This window comes from Chelonia mydas, chromosome 25, assembly GCF_015237465.2.
Source record: "Chelonia mydas isolate rCheMyd1 chromosome 25, rCheMyd1.pri.v2, whole genome shotgun sequence".
Taxonomy (NCBI): domain Eukaryota; kingdom Metazoa; phylum Chordata; order Testudines; family Cheloniidae; genus Chelonia; species Chelonia mydas.
Genome location: NC_057858.1, coordinates 4,973,011 through 4,999,291, shown reverse-complemented (window position 1 = coordinate 4,999,291; position 26,281 = coordinate 4,973,011). Strand labels below are relative to the sequence as shown.

The window sequence follows — 26,281 nt, the reverse complement described above, 5'->3', positions numbered from 1 at the left end:
CTCGGAATCGCTGCTCTCTCACCCCAGAACCACGGGCTGCCTTCACTAAACCAGTAGTGGGTGCTAAAGTGCAATGAGCTGAGAACAGCTTGGCGGTGACCTTGTTAACCTTGGATTATGGAAGCACCCAAATGCCCCTATAAGAATTGGGGGCCCCATTCTACAGATCCCTGCAGAGCATGGCTGGCATTCTAATGCCCTTTAGCTACTCTGCCTAATGCCTATGGCTAGGTTTTCTGTCTGGCTCTGTTGTAACCAGTGATCCACAAAACGGAGGGGTCGTGTGTATGGGCTATTAGAGACACTGAGTAACTGCTAAGGGGACAGGTGAGCAGCAAGGGACAGGACGCCACGGTTCCTGAATACAGCACCCTGATGAGATGCCAAAGGTGACTCCCAGCTGGGGCAAGCTTGGCCTGGATCCTATTGGCCAGAGCAGGGGAATTCCAACTCAGAGTCCCTCTCCAGATGGCAACGAATCTCTGAGACTCTCACCCGCAGGACGGTCCCACCTCTGGATATGGGATTGGGACGCCGGCTCTAACAAGCAGCCACCAAAGGGCCAGGCCCAGCAGTTAGTTATGAACAGCCCTCTCCAGGATGGCTTAATAACTGCCCCACGCCCTGTGTCTCTAAAGGGAACTAAAAATCTTAAGGAGGCAGCTTGAATGCGATAGGACCTGTTCCTTCACCCCATGCGCATGAATGCTCCTGTCAAACCCTAAAGGAAGTCTGAAGGATCTCTTAACCCAGGACTTGTATTGGGCTGAGTGAGTGGCCCTCTTTGGAGGCTGCCATCGTGTCCTCCGGAGGCATGGCCAGACCAATCAGACCATCCTGCCTATCTCCAGCTGCCTGCCCCGCAGAAGGCAGAGGTTGGCTTCAGCCCAGGAGTAGGAGGGTTAGAATCTCAGCTTTCATTAGCGGGGGAAAAGCCCCCTAATCATAAGGGTCACAGAGAAACGCATGAACGTGTGAGTAACGAATGCAGTGAGGTCTGAGAACCTGCGGCCCGCCAGCCCGAAACAGGGCCTCTGAGAGTGTGATGTGCCCCGTTCCTGTTACTCAGCTGCCCAAGTAATGAATCCTTGCACCTTAATGTTTTTAACTGCTTCACTGATGACAACACACAAAAAAGGGGTCACAGTCACAGATCTGCCCTGAGTGTGGTTTCATTTTAATGCCAAGATACCCTGATGCTTCCCCCACTTCGACCCTGGGAGCCACAAGGCCAACGTGGGGACTGGGCATGAGCCTCACCAGAGGGGCAACACACCCTGAAGAGCTCAGGGGCATCCCCCACGGAGCAGGAGAACAATCCTGGTTTGGTCAGAACGGTGAGTTGGGCCTGGGGGCTGTTTCTCCACTCTGCCTGTGGCCGTTTGTGTCTGTCCATGCCCAGTGAGGGTGCTGCAAACACAGGGTCTTAGCAGGTGCTGAACTGGGTGCTGGGTGAGCTGGCCTGGCACATATAACTAGACCAAGGGTGGATGGGGGGAACGCTGGGATCTCCCACTGCGTGCAGGGTATCCTGGATAACCCGGGGGGGATTGTGAATTTGTGACAGGAGCTGGGGGAGAGGTCGTGGGCCCCTTTGACCTGGGCAGCCAAGGGGAAAGAGGAAAGGAATGTGCCCCGTGGGCCTAGTCCAGAGGCCACAGGGATGGAGCACTGGGGACACACTCCACATCATGGTGATCAGAGGAGACCATGTCCACGCGTGGGGGGCGAGGGGAGGCTCCAAGGTCCCCGGGGCTTGGCTGGTCCGAGAGGAGATCACAGGCTGTGCCGGCTTTAGGGGCGGGCTGGGAGGCCAGAGGCAGCATGGCACTGGTGGGAAGGGGTCGCACCCTGCTGCCGCTTGTGCCTGGGGGAGGAGGGTGCCGCCCGCCCTGTGCTGAGACGCGCGGAGTTGGGGGCGGGCCAGCAGCCGCCGCCGGCCCCTCTCCTCGCCGGGGGCCATTACACCCCCCATGCGCTCCTCCCGCCGGCGTGTGGGCCGATGTGCCAAGAGGCGGAGCCTGGCGGAGAGTGGGGGGAGCCCTGGGCTGGGGGCGGGGCCCGCCCCCCCCTTGCAGCCCACGCCCTGGGGCGGGCGGTGCGGTGCGTGCGCTCCCGGCGGGGCGGGGAAGGATGTCCCCGTCTCTCTCCGTGCGCCAGGGCGCGGCGCAGCCACTCGGTGCGCTCGGAGGCGGAGCAGGGGCCACCCGAGCCTTAGCAGCCGCCGCTTTCTCGGCCGCCTGGAGACACAAAGGCTGCGGATCTCTCCCCGGAGCCGGGCGAGGCGAGTGGAGCAGCTCCGGGCCCCCCCTGTTCAGTCCCGCCGGGGCCCCCCTTGGAGAGCCATGTCCTGCCTGGATTACCTAGCTGCCGAGTGCCTGGTGTCCATCTCCAGCGGGGCTCTGATCCACCCCGCCGCCGCCTCCAGCCTCCCCAGCCCCGATCCCGCTAGCAGCGAGGACCGGGAGGTGCGGGACACGCTCCGGGGCGCAGCCCAGGCGGCGGCCGGCTGCAGGGCGCGCCCCGGTTCGGCGCACTCGGAGAGCAGCAACTCGTCCTCGTCGGCCGGAGGGGGGGACCTGGAGAGCGGCTACACCACCCTGTCCGACGGGGGCGGCGGACCCCAGCGCGCCCCGCTGCCCGGCCACAGCCCCAGCCTCTCCTCCCCGGGCAAGCGGCACCGCTGTCACTTCCAGGGCTGCTGCAAAGTTTATGGCAAATCGTCCCACCTGAAGGCGCATCTGAGGACGCACACAGGTGAGGCCGCCTCCCCCACTCTGCCCCGTCTCCCCGCGTGGGGACCCCACCTGCACCCGACTCTGCCCCCTCCTTGCGCGGGCCCCCCCATCCTGCCTTCGCCGCTCTCCGCCGCCTCCGCTCTCACGCTCCTCCCCCGGCCCCACTTTCCTCCCCCCTGCTCCTGCGCGCGTGTTCTCCTCCTCCCCCACCCACGAGGGGCCCCGCCTTTACCCACCTCCCCTTCCTCTTCCTGCACCCCCTTTCCCTCCTGGGGTCCCGCCACCCCACTCCACCGCTCCAGTCCTTTCGCATCTCCCCAGTACCCCATGTCCCCCCCCACGCCCTCATGCCCATAGGTAGGAACCGCCCCCCCCCCCCCCCCCCGTCGCTTTATCAGATGGTGGCTTTATCCTGCACCGATCTCCCTCCCTCCCTCCTTCGCCCCGGGGGCTGTGACCCCGCTTCCCAGGCACCCGCCCCCGTGACCTACCCCGGAGGCCTCCCCGTGGCGGGTGGGCGGGGGGGACCACGGTGATGTCACTTCTTTTTGCTGGGGCGGGGGAGGGGGGGGGGGTTAAGCCGTCTGAAGTTGTGTCCAACCCCCGCCCCGCTGCGTGGAACAACGCCACTTAATTTCCATTGGCCTCAAATCCAAGAGTTGCAGCCCCAAAGGGTCATGGGGCTTGCCCAGGGCCCCAGTCTATTGCCCCTCCCCCCACCCTTCTGTGGGAAGGGCGGGGCTTGGGCTGTCAGGGAGGCGTGGCCCTGGCCTGTGACACGCTTCCCTTCCTTCTCTGCCATGCAACCCTGTGCAGCTTTCTTTCTGTGTGCGTGGTGGGGGACCTGGTACTGAAGTGTGCGCACACCAGGTCCTGGTGCCTGCTGCCCTCTGTGACCTCCTCCCCACGGATCTCTTCCTTGGCCCTGGTTTCCGGGAGCAGCGCCCATCTCCGCTGACCTCTGGAGGTGGCTGAAGCCCTTTGACTTTTGAAAGTGGCCCTGTGTGGCTTGTAGTCGGGGGCAGGGGGCCTGGCCTGCCCCCGAATCCAGGGGCTGGCGCTTCCTGCGCACTGAGTCTGTGGGGTGCAGCCGGCTCTCGGGGAGGCACAGGGTAGGTCACAGGAATCCCTAGGGCAGCTCTCCCCTGGGCACGAGGTCGCCTGGTGCCTCTCTGCCTAAGGTGGAGGGTGGGGCTGGTGAGAGGCAGGAGGCAGAAATGGAAGTGAAGGGGGAGGGGGCAAAATCCCAGCACAGGGCAGAAGCTTCCTGGTTTCCTGCTTCTCTGTCTCGCCCTGGTGCACTGGGGAGGCTGCTGCACGTGCATTGGTGCCAGGCAAGGAGGGTGGAGCGTTGGCACTGAACAGAGCAGAGGAGATCAGGGAGGGAGTGTGATTAATTCTCCCCCCCCGCTTGTTGTTTCTAATTGGGCAGGGTGGCAGCATGGGGGAGGAAAGATAAGAGGCCCTTATTAGTAAGCCTTGGTTCTAGCCACAGGGCGAACAGGGCAGGGGTTGAATGAGTGTCTGGGTTACTGTTCTTAAGGATGGGTTCAGTGGGCCTTACCTGCGGATTCTTGGGGAGACGGAGGCCAGGTACTGGAGACCACCCCAGGGATGCGCTCTTCGTGCGGATGCAGCTTATATCCTCAACGCTGTGTGCTCCCTCAAGTGAAATAAGCTGGCCCGGTAAAACTGCACTTCTTTGCGGCGATAACTGTGCCTATATGAGGGGCCCGCTGAGTCGGTCAGAGATCGCACCCCTGACCGACGTGGGGATGCTGGCAGAAGTCTGTTGTGTCGATCAGGCCTGCCTGGCCCCGAGCCGTGAGCTGGTCATGCTGGGCTGTCACTGGCCCCTTTTGCAGTGTTAAACTCACACTTAATGTAAACTGCACGGAAATATATGGTAGGAAGTGGCTTATTGTTAGGAAGATCTTTACCGGCCCATTGTGGGGAGTCTTGCAATCCAGCGTTAGGAAGCGTTTGGATCCAGGACTTCTTTTTGGTCTTGGCAGGCATCATTGGCAGAGTTCAGATCTGGACTGCCGCCAACCCAGAGGCCGTGAAAGTTTGGGGTTATACGGAGACCCAAAGCAATTGGGCCCAGCCCAACTCCTGTCTCTCCCCAGGGAATCGGTGGGGTCAGGTGGGTTTGTGGGAGATTGGGAGTGGGCCTGCAGTGTCTCTGCCCAACCTCAGGAGGAGCAGAGGGTCTCATGGAGTCAGCAGCTTCTTCCCACAGTTGCCACCGTAGTTATCAGTCAGCAAGATGCCGAGGCGTGAAACCTGGCGTCCCAGTGAGGATGCATTTAAAGCCATGGCTGGCTTCTTCACTCCAAGTCCTCTTAGGCACCATAACGATGGTGGTACCAGTTGGGAGCAACTGCCTACAAATATCTGCTGTCCGACATGACCCATGAGCCCTGCCTTGATCAATGGTGTGTATAATCAGTTGTGGGGGTGGGGGCGTTGGTTTAGCTTTGCTGAGAGCACATTGTTGTCCTTTGATTTCAGTGTGGAACTGCCATGCTGGTTCGCTGGCTCCCTGTTACCACGGAGGAGGGGGGCTGGACCTTGGGAGTGACCTCTCCTGGTCTGCGTGGAGAGAGACCTGGTCAACGGGCCTCACCCTGACGGGGGTAGTTACACTGATGGTGTGCACCAGTGCAGAGCCCTACTGTAGAAGTGCGGATGCACTGATGTACGGTGACCTGCATGGGTTCGCCTTCCTCTGGCTTCAGATAAGGCCACAGCAGCCGTGAGTTCTGAGGGCTGACCATATGCTGGATTAATTTAGGAAGGGTAGTAGCTGGCTAATGGTAATGTGCATATGTAAAGGGGGCCCTCCTGGGGTGTAATACTCATCCCCAGTGTGATAAAGTCTTTCCCAAATTAGAGCCTGGAAGAGATCTACAGGTGTGGCTTGAAAAATGCCCCAGCCCACAGTGAATAGGAAACTTGCCCTGCGGAGTCTGGAGTGGGGATGTGAAGCCATTGGTCCATGCAGTATTCGAGGGCTGGACTATACGGTTTTTGCCCTGGTATAACTATGGGTATGTCTGCACTATGGGGACTATATTGGCATAGCTGTGCCAGCATAACCCCGTAGTGTAGACACAGCTGTACAGAACGGGGTTCTTCCGTCAGTGCAGGGACCCCACCGCTCCGAGTGACAGCAGCTTTCTCCCTTCACCTAGCTGTGTCTACTCTGGGAGATAGGGCTGTGTCGCTCAAGGCTGTGGATTTTGCACACCTCGAGAGACATAGCTATATCGAGCTAGATTTTAGGTGTAGAACAGGCCCCAAATTGGGGTCCCGTGGTGCTAGGAGCTGTACGGACCCGAGGAGTGGACAGAAGATGGAGCAGTTTTACTAAAATTCCTCTGAAGCCCTTTGAAATCCCCATGGTGGGCAGGTTCTGCCTGGTTTTTCCTACTCCTTTCCTCATGTGTCCACGGGGTGTGGCTTGTGGGTGCTCTGGAAACCAGGCTTTGTACTGGGTACCCTTCCTGTCGAGCGCTTCGGGTTCCAGACCTGATCCAAAATGGCCTTGCCTGAAGCGCTTCCCGGATGCCTCCCATGACGTGTGTTGCTTTCCCTTTCGTGCTTAGGTGGGGCCGCTCCAGTTTCCCGTTGGGAGGGCCGCCCCCGCCTCTGCTGGCCAGCTACCCCTCACGGGGTCCTGTGTCGGGGCGGACTGAGTGTGTCTTGCTTACCCCAAGCTGGCATCCCGGGGGGCTTTGCTCCCCCGCGGATTGGCTCTGGTGTGCCCGCAGAGAGGCAGCCGGACTCGGGCCCGTGGCATTGTGTGCTGGGCACTGAGCTGCGGGGTCTCCTGTCGCCTCGTTGGGGATAAAAGGCCCCATTGTGGTGTGATGGCTGGACTCGGGACGGTTTGAACTTGAAGAGGCAGCGTGGTTTGAAATAGAGGCACTAGGAGCTGGGGCGCTGCGGGGGGGGGTGTTGCTCAGGACGTCAGCGGAGCCTCCCCCCCCCCCCCCCACACACACACAAAGGAGCAGCTAGAGAGTGGCTGGGCTAGAGGGTTCTTGTAACCTGAGCCTCTGGTGGGAGGGAGGTGGGGAAAAGCCAGGTCCCCTGGGGGCGGTGGGGGGTTGGAGCCAGGCTGCTGGCAAAACAACCGAGGAAGCCCCAGGAGAGAAACCTGATTTCCTCAGTGGCTCTGTCCTCCCTTTCCAAGGAAAGGGGCTGCTGGGGGAGCGAGTTCGGCCTTTGCAGAGGGCTGGACCCAGAGGGCGAACAGAGAGGGATGGGGCAGCCTGGGTGCAGAGCCGTGGTGGCAGGAGGGAGCGGAGGAGGGGAAGGCTGAGGCCCGTACGTGGATCAATGTCGGAGCCAGCCCTTTGCTAAGGCCTCTCCTCCGGTAGCACCCTAGTGAGCGGGAGATGCCCGGAGACAGGCGAGAACCTACAGAACAGCTGTCCCCAGTGTGGAGGGGGACAGAGACCGTCCAGCGGGAAGTCCTTGCATTTGGTCCCTGGACGCCACAGTGTCTCCAGAGTCCCAGTCCACTAGGCCACCCTGCCCCCTGTTTTGAACACCTTGTTTCTCTCTTGGGGTCTCCACCGCTGCACCCCCTCTCCCCAGAAGCACAGCGTGGTTGGGTGACTCACTGAAGCTCGTGCTGTGAGTCGGTGGCAGAGCCGGGAATCGAACAGCTGCATTCTCGCTCCCAGCCCCCTGCCTTGTTGACTGTAGGTTCTGCAGGTAAACAGAGCTGCACGGGAGCTGCCTGGGATTTTCAGAGTCCCCGAGGGAGTTACTCTCGACTCCCCCCGACCGTTAGGGCGATGTGGATGCCTGACTCCTGCAGCTCCTGTGCACGCCCCGGCCGCAACAGGGGGGCAGCTGGTGCTTCCATGGCCGGGGGGAGGGGGTGTGTGTGTGTTGGAAGCGCGTGGCAATCGGTGTGTGCTTGCCTGGAGGTGGCACGGTTGGTACCGAGCACGGAGGGTGCCCGATCGCAGCGTCCGAGGGGTGCGGAACCTGGGGTTTAAACTGCTTGACGCCGTCCCCTTTAAATCCCGGCTGTTAGGAAACCCCCTGAGTGGCGAGATTATCTCTGCACTGGGCTGAACTGCGGGGGCTGGAGCTGCCCTAAGATGCCTGGGTTGGGCCCTGACAGACCCCCCCGCCCCCACTCCCTCTCCTCTGCCTTTGGACCATCCTGTGGGCACAGTCCCGGACGCCCTGGTTCTGGAGCAGGGCTTGAACCGCTGAACGAAAGCACAGGGCGTGGAGGAGGGGGCAGCCTCCACGCTCCGGGAGGGCTGGCGGTGCCGCAGAGCCGGACGATCCCGTGCCGACGGAGCCGCTGTCCTCGTCTCACCCCGCTGCTGCGACGGAGCTGGCTCAGTGCTGGTGACACAGATGGTGCGTGAGATTCCCTGGCTGCACGCGGCGTCGGGAGCCCATGTGCCTGTCTCTTCTGGAGCGCGGCGTGCGGGAGAGGGAGTCGCTTGCATGTGGCGTTAACCCATGGAGTTCCCAAAGCAGCTCCTGGCGCTGCCCCCCGCCCCTGCCCACAAATCCCCTGCCAGGAATTAACCGTGCCTCTGTGAACCCAGAGCCAGCGCTGGGACCTCTATCACTGGCTCCCACCCCCGGAGCAGCCACCCGGAGCCAGGGCCCTGTCCTCGCTGCCCTTCCTGCGCTGAATTCTTTCCCCGCCAGTGTTTGGGCCTCCTCTCTCCTCCCCTTCTAGAGAGGATCAGCCTGAGCTGTAATGTCTGGCCTGGGGCTCGGTCCTTTGGTGGCTTGGGTGAGGTTTTTTGTTCCTGGCTTTAATGTTTGTTTTTGCTCCAAGACAAAAGGGTTTCCCAGCGCCTGCACCCAAAGCCTGCTGAGCTGGGCTGGCAGGATGAGTCATGGGGCAGTCCCCATGCTGCCTGTCAGCCTCTCAGCAGCCCCTGAGAGCTGCGGGGGAGGAAGGGGCGTGCAATTACTCCTAGCGGGGAGGGTTGCATTGAATTAGTCGGGTGGGCTTGGTCTCACGCCCTCTGAAGTTCAAAGGTTAGGGCCTCCTCTCCGCCCCTCACCTGGGCCCCCTGGCATTGAACGATGCCTTGGCCGTAGCCAACGGGAAACCCAAGTGTTTAGCTTGGCAAGCCGTGGGCAGCTTCGCTCACGTGGCAGCAGAGGCAGGCCGGGCGTGCGCTCGGGGCAGCGAGCCACGACTCAGGATGCCTGGGTCCCATTAGCAGCTCTGCTGCCGGTGTCCGCTGTGACCTTGTGCGGGTGACCTCTGGGCCCCCCCTCCACCCCCCAGCTAAGTGTCAGTGGCATTTGCCCACCTGGGTGCAGTTCAGTGTCCGTTCAGTGCCTTGCAGTGACCAGAAAGCGCTGTGGGTATGCTCTGTACGGGCTGGATGCGCTGGGAGGGGCCGTGGGCTTTACGCGGGTAGGGATGGTGAAATGAACAGGGATCAGAGCAGATCTTCCTGGATTTAGCCCCTTGCACAGGATGCTGGTTTTAAAAACTGTCCAGGCCCAGCGCCGCCGGGGAGCAACCCTGCCAGGAGCCCAGCCCACCCTGCTCTCTGTTGGCGGCTAGCCTAGCCTGTGTCCCCTTCGAGCCACAGCCCGCTGGCAAACCCAGCTGTAGCTGCTTTCCCCCACCGCTTGCTGTCCCCTGGCTTCCCCCTCCGTGCAGACAGCAGGCACAGCGTGGGAGGCAGGGAAGGGGCGGGAGGTTATGCCTGACCTGAGGAGCTTTTGACACTTATGCGGAGCGATGGGCCGGCTCCGACACCGCGCGGCTCTCTGGCCTCTTGCGTGACACAAGCTGTTCTCCAGGGCTGGGGGCTGGGCTGCAAATCCTGGGGCCTGAAGTGTGCGCTCCCATCCCCCGCTCTTGCCTCCTGCCCTGAGCGTCTGGCTCGCTCCGGTTCGAGGCAGGACAACCGAAGCAGCGGATGCGTTTCAAGCAGGCGCCAGCTGGGGTCTGACGGTAGGCGTAAGTGGGCACGGATGGGCAGCGGGCATTTCTCTTCGTGTGCTGGGGAGGGGCGGCAGGGCTCGGCCTCCCTACCAAAGGGCTGGATCCAGGGGCAGGGTGAACTCAAAGGGACGCTGACCGGTGTCTTAGGGCTGGTTTGCACTGAACACTTGCATTGGCGTAGCTGCATCTCTCCAGGTGTGACAAATCCCCTCTCTCCTCCCCACCCTCCCCGCCGTGCTGGGGCGATGGAAGAATTCTGCTGACCCCGCTACTGCCTCTCGGGGCGGGGGGTTAACCACAGGGACAGGAGAACCCCTCCCACTGCTGTCACGGTGTAAGAGTAGGCATACCATTGACTCGCACTGCGTGCTGCAGTCTTGGTGGGCACAGAGCAGCCGAACGCCTTTCCCGTCGAGTTACCAGGGTTTTCAGAGCACGTCCCGGACGTCAGGGAGCAAAGCTTTTCAAAACACAGAGGAAGTAGTGGTATCCCTGTTTCGCAGATGGGGAAACTGAGGCACAGGAAAGCCGTGACTTGCCCTGGGTGACGCTGTGAGTTGGTGGTAGAGCCAGGAATTCTTACAGCCTCTCGCCCATCTAGCTGCTGCCCTGCGTCCCTCTTGTTTGTGCAGAATCTGAGCTGAGTAGAAGTATTTTAATGAAGAGGGCGAAGGAGGTGGGCCTTGAGAAGCGCAACGTGAAAGCGGCCAGTGGCTCGTGTGGGGATGCGAGCCTGGGAATACAGACAAGCAAACAAGACTTTCAAGGCTTTCGTTATTAATCGTCTGTGGTGGTGTTACTAATACAAAACTCCAGGCAGCAATAACAAACCACATAATGCATCACAGGCGGGGCAGGGCCCTTCTCTTTCTGTGGTGGGGGCCTACTGCACGGGGGCCTCGCTAGGGTGACCGGATTTCCCAGAGTGAAAACAGGACTCTGTGCGAGGCCGGCCCAAGTCATCCTCGCCGCCCCCCTCCTCCCCGTCCCGCCCACGTGGGACCAGCCCGACCTGCCTGGTGTTGCCACCCCCCCCCCCCCCCCGCAAACGTTCCTCCATGCCCCCATAGCGGGGCGGGCTCCCCTCCTTTGGGCAAAACTGGGCATTGGTCCAGCTGATGATCAGTTGGTCAGAGCAAACCGGACCAGTGCCCAGTTTTGCCAAAAACGTCGGGGCACCTGGGATGGGGCTTAAAAAGGGGGACTGCCCCAGCCAAACCGGAACGTAGGGTCGCCCTAGCCCGTGGCCCCTGATCGGTGCCGCCAGGTGCTACTGTAACGCTAATAAACATGCCTGTTAAATTCAGGTCAGTGGTGGCCAGTGGTCTGTCAGCTCTCCTAGGCCCAGCTGCTACGACATGTGCTTAGCATGACACTCTGAGAAGCCCTTCTGAAGTCCAAGGGAGCCCGGGTAAGCCTGCCAGGAGCGGTTTGCAGGGTTGGGGGCTACAGGAATAAGCAAAGACTTTTGATGTCATTTTACCTTGAAAGGGTCCCCTGAACATCCCACGCTCCTCTGCCAAGCTTGGGCTGTGACTCACGCTGGGGCTGGGAAAAAGCTCTTGAAATTGGAGCCGCTTCTGACGCCGCCCAGCGCCTTTGCCCTGGGCTTACGCAAGTCAGGAGAAGCTATTTGTAACACCAGTGACGGGGGCTGTGTTTTCCTGTCGAAAACCGCTGTGTGAGATCGTGCCAACTGGTGATTGTGCAGTCAGGGGAAAGCCTCTCGTGCGTGGGATTCACAGAGCAGGGTGATATGGTTTAAATGTTTCATAGTCGTGTCGCTTACCAGGGGCAAAGCAGTGGGTGGGGGAGGCTGGTCGCCCCAAATCTATGCTGACTTTAAAACCTTGACACTTGGCCACCTCATCATTCGACCACTGACAGATGGGTGAAGGATCTTCTTTCTGGCCCGTGGAACTCCTTGCTACAAGGGATCACCAGGGTCAAGAGTTTTGCAGGATTAAAAAAAAGATCACCCAGAGTTCAACAGTGCGGTTTAAAGGTACAAGCGTTTTGGCAGGGAGATAAACCCAACTCAGGGCATGAATTGGCTTCTGGCCATAGGGGTCAGGAGCCAGCTTTGCTGGGGGCAGATTACCCCATGACTGCTGAGTTTCTTGCTCCTCCTGCTGAAGCAGCTGGTGCTAACCACTGTTTGAGACAGGAGACTGGTCTAGAAGGGCCCCTGCTCTGATCCAGTCTGGCAATTCCTCTGCAGTCCACCTGTGTCATACGTTGTGGAAAAAAAAAAACATTTAAGGAAGTTTAACTTGGCCCTAGTCTCTGCCTCTGCACCTGTAGATGCAGGTGCTTCAGTAACTGTCCAACTGCACAGTGGTAACCCGCTGATACGTGGCCTGGAGGGGTCAGTCAGGATCAGACCTGAAACAGCCATGGGTCCAGCGATATTCCCCTCCTGGGCCTTGGGACCCTTCTGCTGGGGGCGAGGGGCTGGGTGGGTTAAACCGGAAGAAAGGACGCAAGTGGCAGATTGTGTTGGAATTTCGCTCACTATTGATCCGGTGACGATCCTGTCACACTTGTGATTGCAGAAACCTGCTGTAACCTGGAACAGAGCCTAGTGAGATTAAGCCCTGGGGTTCTCTCGGCGTCTCGTTGCAAGTGGCTCTCGGCTTTGTCAGCCCAACTGCCCCTTGCACAGGCCCCCAAGAACGCACGGTCCTTGTGTCTCTGGTACTGATGCTCCTGGCCCCCTTGATCTCAATGGGGTGTCGGTTCTCTTCGAAATACCTTCAGTCCGGACAAGTTTGCGAGTCCAGGCATAGTCTGCAGCTGACCAGCGGGGGGCGCCCTAGTAAGAGAGGCAGCAGTCACTGGGTGGAGAGAGATTGATGAACTGGGGGCAAGGCTGGAAGCCCTGTGCCCAGCATCTAATTAGTCTCTGGGGAGGCCGGAGCCGGCCGCATCTTAATCTGAGGTTTTAATTTTGCCTTCATCCTCTCTGGGTCTGTTTTTTTTTAATTCTTGCTCAGGTCAGTTGCTTTGTGTCAGGATTAGGCAGATGGGGGCGGATTAGAACCAGCAAACAATCCCCAGGGGCTGGGTGGGCTTGAAACCCTTGGCTGAGGCTGTCTGCTGGGCACTTCTAGTTCCCGGGCCTGGCGTAGTCCTAGCTGTCCTCTCGGCTCGCCGGAGCGGGCTGCCCATGGGTGGGGGGGGTGCATGCGCCGTTTGTGTTTCCAGGGCTGTCTGTCCGGGGCGAGTGGGCATTGGGCCTGTCCCAGCACAGCGCCCCCGAGCCTCTCTCTTTCGCACAAGCCCTGCACCAGTGTCAGAGCCCAGAGCCGGGGAGGTGGGTCTGTTGCAGGAGAACGGAACTGCCCCTTCCTGGGGAGAAAGGAGACACCCCCCTCTGCCCCCGATAGCCTGACCGGACCTGGTTTGCCAGAGAATGGCTGTCACGCCTGCTGCTATTCCCGAATATCTCCCTGCACCCAGCTCTGCTGCTGCCCCGCAGCCCCCGCTGCTGTTCCAATTCAGTGCCTCCCGGCGTCCCCAGTTATGCTGCAGGGCGGTTCGGAGACACGGGGAGCAGAGCGAGGCGCGCGCACGCTCACGGTCCCCTGGTAACGCAAGACGTGAGACGCTGATCGCAGCTGTCCGGGATCCGCGCTCTGACTCTGCGGGGGGAAAAAGACTCATGTGGCAGAAGTATCCTCAAACCCAGGGAAATGTGGTGTGTGTCACCGTCCTTAATTAGAACAGGAGGACTTGTGGCACCTCAGAGACTAACAAATTTATTTGAGCATAAGCTTTTGTGAGCTACAGCTCACTTCATCGGATGCATTCAGTGGAAAATACAGTGGGGAGATTTTATATACACAGAGAACATGAAACAATGGGTGTTACCATACACACTGTAAGGAGAGTGATCATTTAAGATGAGCTATTACCAGCAGGAGGCGGGCGGGGTTGGGGAATGGACCTTTTGTAGTGATAATCAAGGTGGGCTATTTCCACCAGTTCACAAGATCATCTGAGGAACAGTGGGGGGTGGGAGGGGAATAAACACGGGGAAATAGTTTTACTTTGTGTAATGTCCCATCCACGCCCAGTCAAGCCTAAGTTAATTGTATCCAGTTTGCATATTTAATTCCAATTCAGCAGTTTCTCATTGGAGTCTGTTTCTGAAGTTTTTTTGTTCATAGAATATCAGGGTTGGAAGGGACCTCAGGAGGTCATCTAGTCCAATCCGCAATTTTTGCCCCAGATCCCTAAATGGCCCCCTCAGGGGATTGAACTCACAACCCTGGGTTTAGCAGGCCAATGCTCAAACCACTGAGCTATCCCTCCCCCAAAGAATTGCAACTTTTAGGTCTGTAATCGAGTGACCAGAGAGATTGAAGTGTCCTTAATTAGCATGCTGCCATCTAGCTGGGACACGGGAGATTGTTTTGGAGGGGTAGGAGCTGAAATGAATGATTAACTTTCCCTTTCTCTTTGCCTCGTTCTCCAAGCGGCATTGCTCTGAGCCCTTCCCCAGGTCAGTCCAGGGACTCGGAGCTCACACATGAGAGCTGCATGAGATCATGTCACTGGCCTGCCAAGCCAGCTGCCCCTGGCTAGAGCAAATGCCGAGAACTTGGAGCCTGCAACTCACAATGCACCTGGGTTGTTTGTCCAACACTGTTGTTGGACCGGTGTTTGTAACACTGCCCTCCACTGGGTGGAATTGAAACTGCTCAGCTGTGTGTCATAGACCCTATAGGGTGAATGGCTAGTGGAGATTCTCCTTGAGCTGAAGTGTTAAGAGCCTGTGCTGTTGGAGCAGGAGGACTGGGGGAGGCCAAAGGTCAGGGTGGGGGGGCACAGGGACCGTCTGGGGGAGCCCAAAGGGGTGGGTTAGTGGTGGGGTGGGAGATATGGGAATTATGTGGAGGAGTCCAAAGGGGCCAGGGTGGGCCTGGGGACTGTCTGGGGGTCCAAAGGGGTTGGGGTGGGGGTCACATAGACTGCCTGGGGGAGTCCAAAGGGGTCGGGGCAGGGGGCACAGGGACATCCCCCATGGGTTCCTTGCTGTGTCTCACCCTCTTCCCTCCCTTCCCCGCAGGTGAGAGGCCGTTCCCGTGCACCTGGCCCTACTGCTCCAAGAAGTTTGCGCGCTCGGACGAGCTGGCCCGGCACTACCGCACCCACACCGGGGAGAAGAAGTTCGCCTGCCCGCTCTGCGAGAAACGTTTCATGCGCAGCGACCACCTCACCAAGCATGCCCGCCGCCACCCCGCCTTCCACCCCTCCATGGTCAAGCGGCAGGGCTGCCCCAGCGTCTCCCCCAGCGGCTCAGCGCCCGGCAGCCTGGCGGGGAGCCCTGTCGCCAGCCCTGCCCCCAGCCCGGCCAAGTTCCTGTAGGGGCTGGCGCTGCTCCGAGCGGGGAGCAAGTGGCACGGACCCCAAAAGGTGCCGCCTGGCCCAGGCCAGCCCAGGAAGCCGCTGAGAGGGCCCGGTGCCAAGGCTGCCCTTGGATCTGTCGGGGGAGTGAACCGTCCGCTCCTCCCTGACGGGGTCTTGCTTACGGGGCCCTTCCTCTCCGTGTTCTGGGTGTCTTCGAGCAGCAGCCTCTCCCCACCTGGCTTCGTGGTGACGTCCAGCGTCCCCCACCCCCGGCCTGCATGGCACACCGGTCGGGCGTCCAGTCCCGCGGGCTGTGCTGCGCCCCCTTGACGGCTGTGGAAGGGGCTGGGGGGGGGATGGCCACGACCTCGCCCCTCCCCGGGGCAGACTCCTGCATGGTGGTGGGACGTGGCACCTCTCTGGGAACCCCTGGCTACCACCGTGCCAGACTCTACTGGCTTGACTTGTTACGCCCTGGAGATGCTGAGGGGCAAATCAGGGCCCTTGCCGCCTCTCTGCAATGACACTTCCCCAGCAGGGGGCACCCTCGGGATGGTTCCAGCTTACACCTTGGGGGCCCCTTGACAAAGGCAGCTTAAACCAGGCCAGTTCTGCCTCCCGTCCCCAGAGGCCGTGACTGCTTCACTCTTGGGACAGAAGGCTGCTCAGGGAGGAGACGGCCAGTGGCCGAAGTCCCCTGCGTCTCCCACTTCCCCTCCCCTTCTGGAAACCAGGACCTGCTCCCCTGAAATTCTCCCCTCTGCTTCTGCGGGAAGCCCAACCTATCTATATATATATCTATATATAGATATCTCCCTCCCCCTCTCCCAGAGGGGAATTCTGAATATTTATTTATACGGACTGATGCCCCCCAGCTGCAACCTTCTGAGGCCTTTGCAAGCCGTGGGTATCTGGCCAGTGGACACAGACTGAGTGACTGGCACTGGGTGGGTCATGTACCTTTCGAGTGACGCTCAGTCCAGTCCTTGCCATGGGGTGGGGCTGGGCTTTTTAGGCAGGAATCTATTTATGGACAGAATTGGTTTTTATAGCTGTGGAATCAGGGGGCGGGGGTAAAGAGGGGGGGTGTGACAGGCGCTTCAGCCAGCCTCTTTGAAGGGGATGCGGGTTGAGAATTTGTCTACGCAGCATATTGCTGCTGGACCCTGGCCGTGTGCAGCTGTTTTAAGGGGAGCTTGGGCCTGCGTTTAGGTTCTCGGTGATTTGGGGGTTGCCACAGATTTTCCGCGCTCCACCGGAGACCTGAAAACTTGTAATTTAATTTTTTCCCCAGAGAGTGCTCAGCACTTTAAAGACACAGGGAGCCCCTTTGAGGTGGGTCAGGTGGGGCGCCCCAAAAAATCAATCAGTCACTGCTGGAAATATAGGGCCAAGTGCCTGGAGACCATCGAGAGCAGGCCTGTCCCAGAACTGCACTAGGTCAAGTGCATTGATCAGAGTGGACTAGTTTCTTGGCCCAACAGCGGTTACATAGCAGCCTGTCTCAGCCACGTGGGACGCTCCATTTGACTCTGCCGCAAGTAGCTGCACTGGGGTCACTAAGGGTGTCTACACTCAACCTGCTGCAGCTGCACCGGTGGGATGCTCGGTGTAGACCCCACCTAGGCCGAGGGGAGGGCTTCTCCCCTTGTTGTTGGCAGTCCACCTTCCCGAGAGGCGGTAGCTAGGTCGACGGATGAATTCTCCCATCGCCCGCGTGCTGACTGCACCAGGGGTTTGGTCGGCTTAGCTACGCCGCTCAGGCGTGGATTTTTTCACACCCGGCAGAGGCGTAGCTGTGCTGGTGTAAGTTCCCAGTGTAGACCCAGCCCTGAGGTAGGTCGGGGCTGCAGGGTGGGGTGCAGTAATGCCCCTGGTTGAGTCAGCTACAAGGATTGAACTTGGGACCTCTGGCTCTAAAACCAGTGAGTTTGTCGCCTGAGCTAAGCGCCCAGCTCTGTTCGTTCCGTCGCAGTAGCGGACTCTGGGGTCTGACCACTAGAGGGGGACAAGGAGCTGCCCCGCGTGATTTTGTAGACGCGGGTGTTCTGCCTGCACTGGGAATCGACTGGGCTGGAAGCTCGTGTGCCGCTGGCCAGAAGGTTGAACATCAGCTATCCCCACGAAGCCTGCAGCCTTCCAGGGCTTCAGCTTGAGCCCAGGCCGATTGGCCTTGGTGGAGCGAGTTTGTTGGGTCGCGGGCAGTTCTCGGGGTCCCACTGCCTGGGTAACAAAGCCATCGGTGTAGCTGGCATGGCTCTCCCCTCCTGCGTTGGACCAAGGAGGGAACTGGCCCCAGCAATGCCCACACCGCACCTGTTCTGGGCATAGGCTGCTCCGCACCCACGCCTCTCTCAAGCATTACAGTCCAGCCATGCTTCAGATCAAGAAGCAAACCCCCTCCCCCCAGTGCTTTCCCTGGGCTCTGTGGAGAGAATCTCGCCCCCAGGAACGTTTCAGAGACGTGTCTGGGATGGGTCTGCTGGGAGTTCCTCAAGCTTGGCACGGCTGGGAGTCGGACTCCTTTGCCCCATCTCCCTATTCCGCGTGGCCCCTGGGTCCCAGCTCTGCAGGACCAATCTCCGGTGGCGTTGGACTGTCTCAAGTGGCCCAGGTCGTTGGACTGTCTCGAAGGAGCCAGCAGCTTGCTGGGATTGGGGCCCGATCTTGCAGCGGCCAGGATTCCGGCGCCAGAGCTCGAGGACTGTGCGGAGCTCCTCTGGCTGGACCTTGTCTCTGGCCTCCTGAACTGGGGCTGCCGGGAAGAGACGCCAGCCCAGCTGGAGGACCCTGGTTCTGGGAGCAGCGGCCGCCTCTCGGGGCGGCTCGCCAAAGGCCACCTTTAGAATACACTGAACCATACTGCATTAGCCAGCATGTCCCTTCTCACGTCAGTGTCCTGCAAGCATCCTTTCCTGCCCGCGCCCATCGGGCCGGGCTTTGCAGCTCACAAATTGACTGGCCTTTTGGGAGCTGCCTGTCTCTCTCTCTCCTGCTTTCGGCTGATGCTTCAGGGGGGATCTGTTTCCAGCAAGAACTGTTGAAGGAGCCCAACCTTTCCCACCAGCTGTCTCATGCAAGGGTGTCGCTGGGTGACTATTCTATGGGGCGGTCCCAGGGCCCCTGTGATGGGGGTAGGGCCGGGGGGGGAGGGAAGTGGCTTATGAATGGCTAAGTGGGTGGAGGAGGAGAGGAAAGGAGGGCAGTTGATGGACCAGTGGGGAGAGGGCAAAAGCAGGTGATCTAGAAACAACCTTTCAAGAAGGGCTCCATGGCTGGGGCGTGAAGTGGTTAGTGGCCTGAGCTGGTGCGGGTGAGGCTGGCGTCTCCCCTCCCAAGATAAGCCTGGCACCGGGTGCAGGGCTGTCACTGGCTCTTTCCTCTGCAGCAGCCAGCGGTGTCCCCAGTTCGTAGCCCTGACCTGGAGCGATTCTGACCCAGCCCGCCTTAGCCGTCCTGCACCAGTGCATGCTGGGTTCCCCGATGTTCCTGTCCTGAGGTGCTTGGCATCACTGCTGGCGTGGGGGACGGGACTCAGGGGTAGGGGACCCTCGTAGGCAGGGCTGCTTTTGCTTAGTGTTGACGGCACCTGCCAAGGCAGATGTTGGTGACCCGAGGAAGCATCGCTGAAGCCTGCGGGCTGCCCTGGTTCCCTGCTGGCCCATACACAGCCAGTGACCTGCATGGCCTCAGTTTCCCCATCGCGGTGAGAGGTGGCCATAGCACTGAGCAGGGTCACTTGGCCCCCACCGAAGCTAGATCAGGAAGGGCCCTGCTATAACCTGGGCAGTGGGTGTGTGGTCCCTTCCAAGGATAGGGACTGACAGAACGCCGTATTGTGGGGGAGGAGGGGGTCCAGTGAACTGGGGGTGGGGGGAGGGGCTACACTGCCTCCACCGGCCGAAATGGTTATTAAAGGCTGTTTGTGCAGCATGGGGCCGCCTTGGCAGCCTGGAGATGCCAGCCCTCCCTTCTCCTCCCCCCCTCCAGCTCCAAAGGGGTCCTCCCCCAGCCTCCATGCACTTATTTCCTCCTTATTTATTACTGATTTTTCCCTTTTCCCCCAAGGAGTTGAACTGGAATGGGTCCTTCTCCTCACCCGGCCCGACGAACGGCTCCTGCTTTGGAGGCAAACGCGTTTCCGATGGTTTGTCCCCCCGGGTGGGGGGTGGAGAGGCTGCACTGGGACAGCTCTAGAAACGCGGCTTCGCGCCACCTCTTGTAGCTGGCGAGCCCAGCCCGCTGGATGCTCTGCCCCAGCGGTGGAGAAGCTTCTCTGGCACTCGAGAGTGTTTGTTTTTATAGGCCCTTTAAGAATACAATGCAGTCGCCCCCCCCAGATGCTGCCGTAGGTTGCCACGAGCAGCGGTGTGTTTGCCCCTCTGGTAATGTAGGTTCTCTGTATTCTGCCCTCCGCCCCTGGCATTTCCTTGGGGGCGAGGAGCTGGTTGGCTTTCAGTGTCTTTATTGATCCGGTCCCTTTATCCCTGTAGGGGTGGGGAATGGGGCAAACTCCGTTGTCATGGGGGCATAATCTCCTTGCTATCGCTGTTCCTGGGAGCGTCCCTCGCTAGGGGTCCATCCCTGAGGTCCTTACTCATGCAAAGCTTCCATTAAGGTCTGGGCCCTAGATCTTCCCTTCCCCCAGCTTTCCTTCCCCTCCGCTATTTCTCTGCCTATGCAGTTGGATTCTGATCTTGGTTACATGGGGAGTAAATCTAGAACGCCCCTGGTTCCAGTGGAGTCACTCTGGATTTACAGGGGTGTCGGGGATCCTTCTCCTGGGGGTTCTGCTCTCTTCTCATACTGCTAAATGGAAAGGGGGGATGGGTCCCAGTTAAACTGGAGGGTGGTTCCCATATGGAAAAGACCGAGTCCCTTCACCTAGCGTAACCAAGATCCGTCTCAACCAAGAGCAATCGAAAGATGCAGGTTTATATCTGGGCTCCCCAGATTCCATGCAAAGTGGGTATTTTTCTGGCTTGTGATTTTTAATAAGTGTGGTGAGATGGTTTCTTTTCTTACAAGAGGGAATAACTTTATTCTGTGTGCGTGTGATATTTCTACAGAGTCTCTTCTCTATCAGAGCTGGAGTTATATAAATAGATCTCTATACAGTAAAATCAAATGCTGCTGCTTTTTTGGGGGGGGGAACCGGGGGAGACCCCTTACTTTTTTAGTGCGACTTTTATACAGCGGTTTGGAACCAGGACTGACTGGCTGACGAGGAGCCGGCTGGCACGCGTGAGTGGGAGCTCGAGTTCCATGCTCTCAGGGGGAGCTCCTATCCTGACGCGCGGCCCCCCCCCCGCAATCACAGGGGGGAGAGGTCCGAAATCGGATCTGCTTGTCCCAGGGGCCCTTGCTAAGCAGATCTAATGAGAGGAGGCACCGTTTTAGATGTGAAACTGACCCCTGAGGCAGAAGATCAACCATGTGGCTTAGGCTTAAACAGGACATAATTGGTGTCTAGGCCTTCGGAGTATTCAGTGGCTCGAAGGCGCAGGATTACTAGAGCCCTGATACAGCTAGATCTTCCCCCGGCCCGGTCCACGCTTAATTTGGAGCTTCCTCTGTTTTCACCCCATCTGCCAGTTCTGCCTATTGCAGCGCATGACTGGTAGCTGAGGTCAATTCCCAGCTCCGCCGCTGGCTTGCTGTGCGATCTCCGGCAAGCAGTGTCTCTCTGTGCCTCAGTTTCCCCTCAGTAGACTGGCAGCAGGGTGACACAGAAACCTCATAGCCCTGGCATGAGGTTAAGCAATGTTTCCTGACCTCCTCTGGTGGCAGAGAAGCACCAGGTGGCCTCTTGTGTCCTTGGGCCTGACCTTTCAAATGCTTCTAGTTACTGTGTGCAGATGTGGTCGCCCCATCTCGAAAAAGATATATTGGAATTGGAAAAGGTTCAGAAAAGGGCAACAAAAATGATTAGGGGTATGGAACGGCTGCCCTATGAGGAGAGATTAATAAGATTGGGACTTTTCAGCTTGGAAAAGAGGTGACTAAGGGGGGGGATATGATAGAGGTCTATAAAATCATGACTGGTGTGGAGAAAGTAAATAAGGAAGTGTTATTTACTCCTTCTCCTCACACAAGAACTAGGAGTCAATAAATAGGCAGGAGGTTTAAAACAAAAGGAAGTATTTTTTCACCGAATGCACAGTTGACCTGGGGAACTCCTTGCCAGAGGATGTTGCGAAGGCCAAGACTATAGCGATGTTCAAAAAAGAACTAGATAAGTTCCTTGAGGATAGGTCCATCAATGGCGATTGGGCAGGGATGGTGTCCCTAACCCCTGTTTGCCAGAAACTGGGAATGGGCGACAGGGGATGGATCACTTGATGATTCCCTGTTCTGTTCATTCCCTCTGGGGCACCTGGCATTGGCCACTGTCGGAAGACAGGACACTGGGCTAGATGGCCAGTCTGGCCGCTCTTATGTTCTACTGATGTGAAGGCCAGAAGGAACCACTGGCATCGTCTGTTCTGAGCTCCTGCATCGCACAGGCCAGAGACCTGCTCCAAAATGATTCCTAGAGCAGATCCTATAGAAAAAGAGCCAATCCTGATTTTAAATGGCCAGTGGCAGAGAAGCCACCACGACCCTTGGGGAGTGATTTGAATAGTTAATTACTCTCACCGTTAAAAATGTGTGCCTTATTTCCAGTCGGAATTTCCCTCGCTTCAACTTCCAGTGTTCGACTTTCCACTGCGAGAGTGAAGAGCCCGTTATTAAATATTTGTTCCCTGTGTAGATACATACAGACTGTGATCAGGTCCCCCCTTAGCTTTCCCTTTGTTAAGCTCGACAGAGTCAGGGCTTGGTCACTGTAAGACAGGCTTTCTAATCTTCCAGTCAGTCTCGTGGCTCTTCTCTGACCCCTCTCCAGTTTATCAGCATCCTCCTTGAAGTGTGCACCCCAGGCCTGAATGCGCTATTCTAGCAGCGGTCACACCAGTGCCAAAGACTGAGATAAAATGACCTCCCGTCTCTAGTTGACTGCAGAAATGCCATACAGCTTATACCCCGCTTCATACAGCACAGCAGATCCTGGCCCACTTCCTGAACGCAGGGGTTCTCTGCGTCCCGTCCTATCCTCTGCCCAATCTCCTGGCCTGACGCACTGCTTGCTTTCAGGACGTGGCCCTTCCCCGTCTGCCCCGAGCCGCGGGGTGTGGAAGAGGAAGAGCATTCCAGACCCCCAGGCCACAAATGAATGTGTCGTCCCTACCCCGGAACCCGGGGTTAAGTGCTTTGGGATCCTCAGATGCAAAGGGCCATAACGGGGCTGAGTACTAATGTCGACTGGCCTGGAGGACTGAGGGGTTAGAGTGGCCCAGACCTAAGGGAGCCGTTCCCATGAGCCGCTCGGCCAACAAGCTAAGCAGCATTGGCCTGGGGCCATTTGAGGCCAGCAGATCTCTAGGGAGTGCCGATGCAATGGGCATTGCAGGCCCGTTAAGGAGAACTATGCTGCAGGAGGAACCCTCTTTTGGGACAAGACTTAAAGCCCAGGCCTGGCGCCTTGTGCTCAGCAGAGAGCCTGTGGCCCTTCTGAGAATAGTCCCCTAGCTCTTATCCTCATAGATCTCAAAGCAAGGGGGGTCAGTATTGTTATGACCATTTTATAGTTGGGGTGGGGGGAAACTGAGGCACAGAGGGGCAGTGACTTGTCCAAGGTCAGAGCTGGGAATAGAACCCAGGGACCCCACATTCCTAGTGGCTACTCTCCCCATTAGAATGGATCACGCTGCTTGGCGAGAGTCCGAGGTTTAATCTTGGCGTCCTGGCTGAATTCCCACTGGAGTCATTGCATTCGGCCTCCTTGAAGCTCCCCAGACAGCACTGTCAGGGAGAGGTAGTTTTCACTTCCCTTCCTAATCGGCTGCATAAGGCTGCTGAGCCGCTGCCCCATTCCTCGGTAGAGGAGGAGGGTGAAGGGATCCCTGAGCGCAGTTTGCACCCCACTCGCCCATGCTGCAAAACGACAGGCGCTGTGTCGCTGTGCAATCAAAGCTCCGGTCAGCAACGGAGCACACGAGGGACGATGAGCTCGGGGGGGAGAAATGGATCCTGTCTGAACGTTTCCTTGGGGAGCAGGAATAGCTGGGGAGGTCAAGGAGGTTTAATGTTACGGAAGCCACTTTCCCCAAAGAGAAATCTCCTTGTTAATTGGTCTCTTCATTCTCTGTGTGTTTGTGTTTATTTAAAGAGCCACAAAGCCAAGGGCGTGCGCGGTGGGGGGCGGATGCTGGATCTTAGCAGACAGAGCTTTTGGGGAGTGGTTTATTGTTGCTAAATCACTTCCTTGTTAGGAAAGGGTAAGAGTACCTTTCCGCCTCCGTTTCTAGCAACTGATTATTTTTAAGACGCACTGGGGGTGCCTCGCCAGCTGCTTCCCCAAACCCTTGGAGACGACCCTGCCACGAGGCTGCGATCTCTGGCGTCTACGCCCGAGCTAGGGAAGAATGACCTTGGTTTGGCAAATTTCAAGCCCACTTGACCAGTGTAGGTTCAGAAGTTCCTCTAACGCTCCACTGTGACTGGCTCTGAGTTTGCTTAGAGGCCGAAAGAAATCCTCATGGAAGGGCAAACGTGGCCTTTCTCCTGTTTGTTGAGCCCAGCTTAGGTGGGGTGGCTCAATCCCTAATGCGGGAGGCTTTGTGTTTTACACGGGCCTGCCTGTCTTGTCAGAGCTGGCGAGGGATCGTGGGTTGAAACGAGGTGGGGGAAGAAATGAAGTCGAAAAGGCTATCTGTCTGTCACTGATGGGTCCCCTCCTCTCTCCTTGCTAGGCCAAATTCACCAGCTAGTAATAAGGTTGATGTGGATGTCCTTCCCGATCAGTCTGTCCCCCTGTTAAAGGGAAGAATTGGTGATGCATGGCGTGTTCCCCTGCTCCTCCCTGGTGCTAACTGCGTCTGGGTTCCCATGATGCCCCCAGCACAGATCCCAGCCCATGGCAGCGTGGCTTCAGCTAGGCGTCCTGCTCTCCCGGGCCTGGAGCACTGGCTTGCCTTTTGCACAAGATGTCTCCTATTTCTCGGTGTCTCTGGCTGCAGGGGAAGCTGGTGGACACTGAGCTAGGAGCCTCTTCCCTGTGCCGCCAGACCTCCCGCTCCCCACCCAGTGGCCAATTCTCTTGTCGGCAGGAGCCGCGAGTTCCCTGTTCAGGATCCAGCTGGGAGCGGGGAGGATCCCTGCCCCTTCGGAAGGAGATGGGTTCTCTGCTCGCAAAGGGACGCTGCCAGCAGGAAGCTCGAGATTTTGTCTAATACGCAGTTTGTGGGGTCAAACCGTACAGCTTGACTGGCCGTTCTGCTGTTTGAGTGGAGGAGGGGGAGTGGACCCTGGGCCTCCCCCTCCCTGGCATAGCGGGTGTTGTGTTCCCATAACACACACCAATGCAGCTTTTAAACCGAGGCGGCTGCTGTGGGCACAGGCCGGGGAAGAGAATCGCAGTTGCTGGGATGGCGGGTGGAACTCGGGCCGGTCCAGCCAAAGCATTGTAGGAATGTGTCAGTCACCGGCCTGCCAGTTCTCGGATGGGAACGATCCTGGGCGTTGCCAGGACAGTGGAAGCCGGTGTCGCCTTCTCAGGTGGGAGCGGGGTTCTGGGCGGGAGCAGACCTCTTAGGGAACTTCCTTTTGCAAAACGTGGGGTTGGTCAGTCGGTCCCTTTTTTAACCAGGTGTCTGTTCTTCAGTTCGCTGGCCCGGGAGCTGCGCGTGGAAGGATGGGTTGAAAGCGTTGCACTGTCTTGGTGCTGTATTTTAAAATAAATTTTTTTTAATTAAATAAGTCAGTGAAATATTTTGACTCGTGGCCACACTTAATTCTTGCTCTGGGGTTTGGAATGCTTCTTTCGAGCTCATCTGTCCCCTCTTCCCACATCCTCCTTCCCCCAGGGCAGTGCCCCAGCCTGCTTCTAGCCCCAACCCAAAGGATATTGATCGGACCCAGCCCTGCCCTCTTTTGGGCGCTTGCCCACCTTGCTGACGGAGCTTGTAATTGACTGAGCTCATGAGGCCTGACCCTCAGAGGGATGGCATGTGTCTGCAATGCAATAACTTCTGAACACCACAGTAGGGGGGAAGAGAAGAGGGGAAAGTGTATGTAGCCCCGACATGGAGAGAGAAATGGGGGATGCGGCTGTAGGGTGCAGGCAGGAATGGGGGCCACACAGAACCATGGGGGAGGACTGGGGGACCCTGCCATTGGGGGAATGGGGATGCACACCGCTGCTCACAGGGGATGGGAGGAGGTATGAAGAGGGGCCACACAAACCCCTAGCCAGGGAGAGATTAGGGAAGTGCAGGAAGTCCCTGAAATAGAGGGGGGTAAATGGAGGACCGTAAGGAGCCCTGCTGTGGATAATAAGCTCTGTCTACAGAAGCTAAGACATTGGCAACCCCTTCTTAATGATAAAAGAAAAGGAGGACTTGTGACACCTTAGAGACTAACAAATTTATCTGAGCATAAGCTTTCATGAGCTACAGCTCACTTCATCGGATGCATTCAGTGGAAAATACAGTGGAGAGATTTATATACACAGAGAACATGATAATGATAGTAACCAATCACCAAGGTAGAACTTGGCTGGCAGATAGACCCCAGAGCCCTGCAGCTCCTTTCTGGGGCATTGAGGAGAAATACAGTATGGTTACTGGGGGCCATATCAGTACTTTAGTGCCTGCCAGCGGAGCCCACCCTGTGGTTACCCCGTGCATGCTGCTGCGAGGTGGCTGGGATTTGTATCTAGGGGTGGGTCTGATCTAAACACAGATACCTGAGCCCAGCTGTGTCCCAGGGGGCAGTGGAAGAAGATTTCCTGCAGCATGTGAAAGAATCCTCTTCATTTAAAAAGGAGAACTTGGGAACTGCCCCACAGAAAACTTTGTGACCGTAGTTAAGGTTGGCAAATGCAGCTCAAAAGCTGACCACGTTTACACTAGTCTGCTGCACTTCCAAGTGCAGAGCAAAGACTCCAGAAGGGGACCACACCCTACTGCAACCCGGGGATGGGGAGCCTGGGGCCTGGCTGCTTTGGAGAACGGCTCCTGGATAAAGAACTCTAGGTCACCAGATCGAATTCAGGAGCAATTGCAAGGAGTGGCCTTCAGTGCCCTGCATACAATGAGTCTGTTGGTCTCAGGCAGCTCCCAGTTGAGAGGTGTCACCACGTGCAAACTGCCCCTTCCAATGGCGCGACTTGGCACCCAGGAGA

The 26,281-nt window shown here is 58.1% G+C and overlaps 1 protein-coding gene across 1 annotated transcript; it reads left to right on the top strand.

Annotated features, from left to right (window-relative positions):
- The first annotated feature begins 2,077 nt into the window (after positions 1-2,077).
- On the top strand, positions 2,078-24,852 carry KLF16 (Kruppel like factor 16). The gene is made up of 2 exons (XM_037885639.2): positions 2,078-2,757; positions 14,774-24,852. Exons 1-2 carry the CDS (start codon positions 2,346-2,348, stop codon positions 15,070-15,072), a joined length of 711 nt encoding a protein of 236 aa, XP_037741567.1. The 5' UTR covers positions 2,078-2,345; the 3' UTR covers positions 15,073-24,852.
- Positions 24,853-26,281: the final 1,429 nt, after the last annotated feature.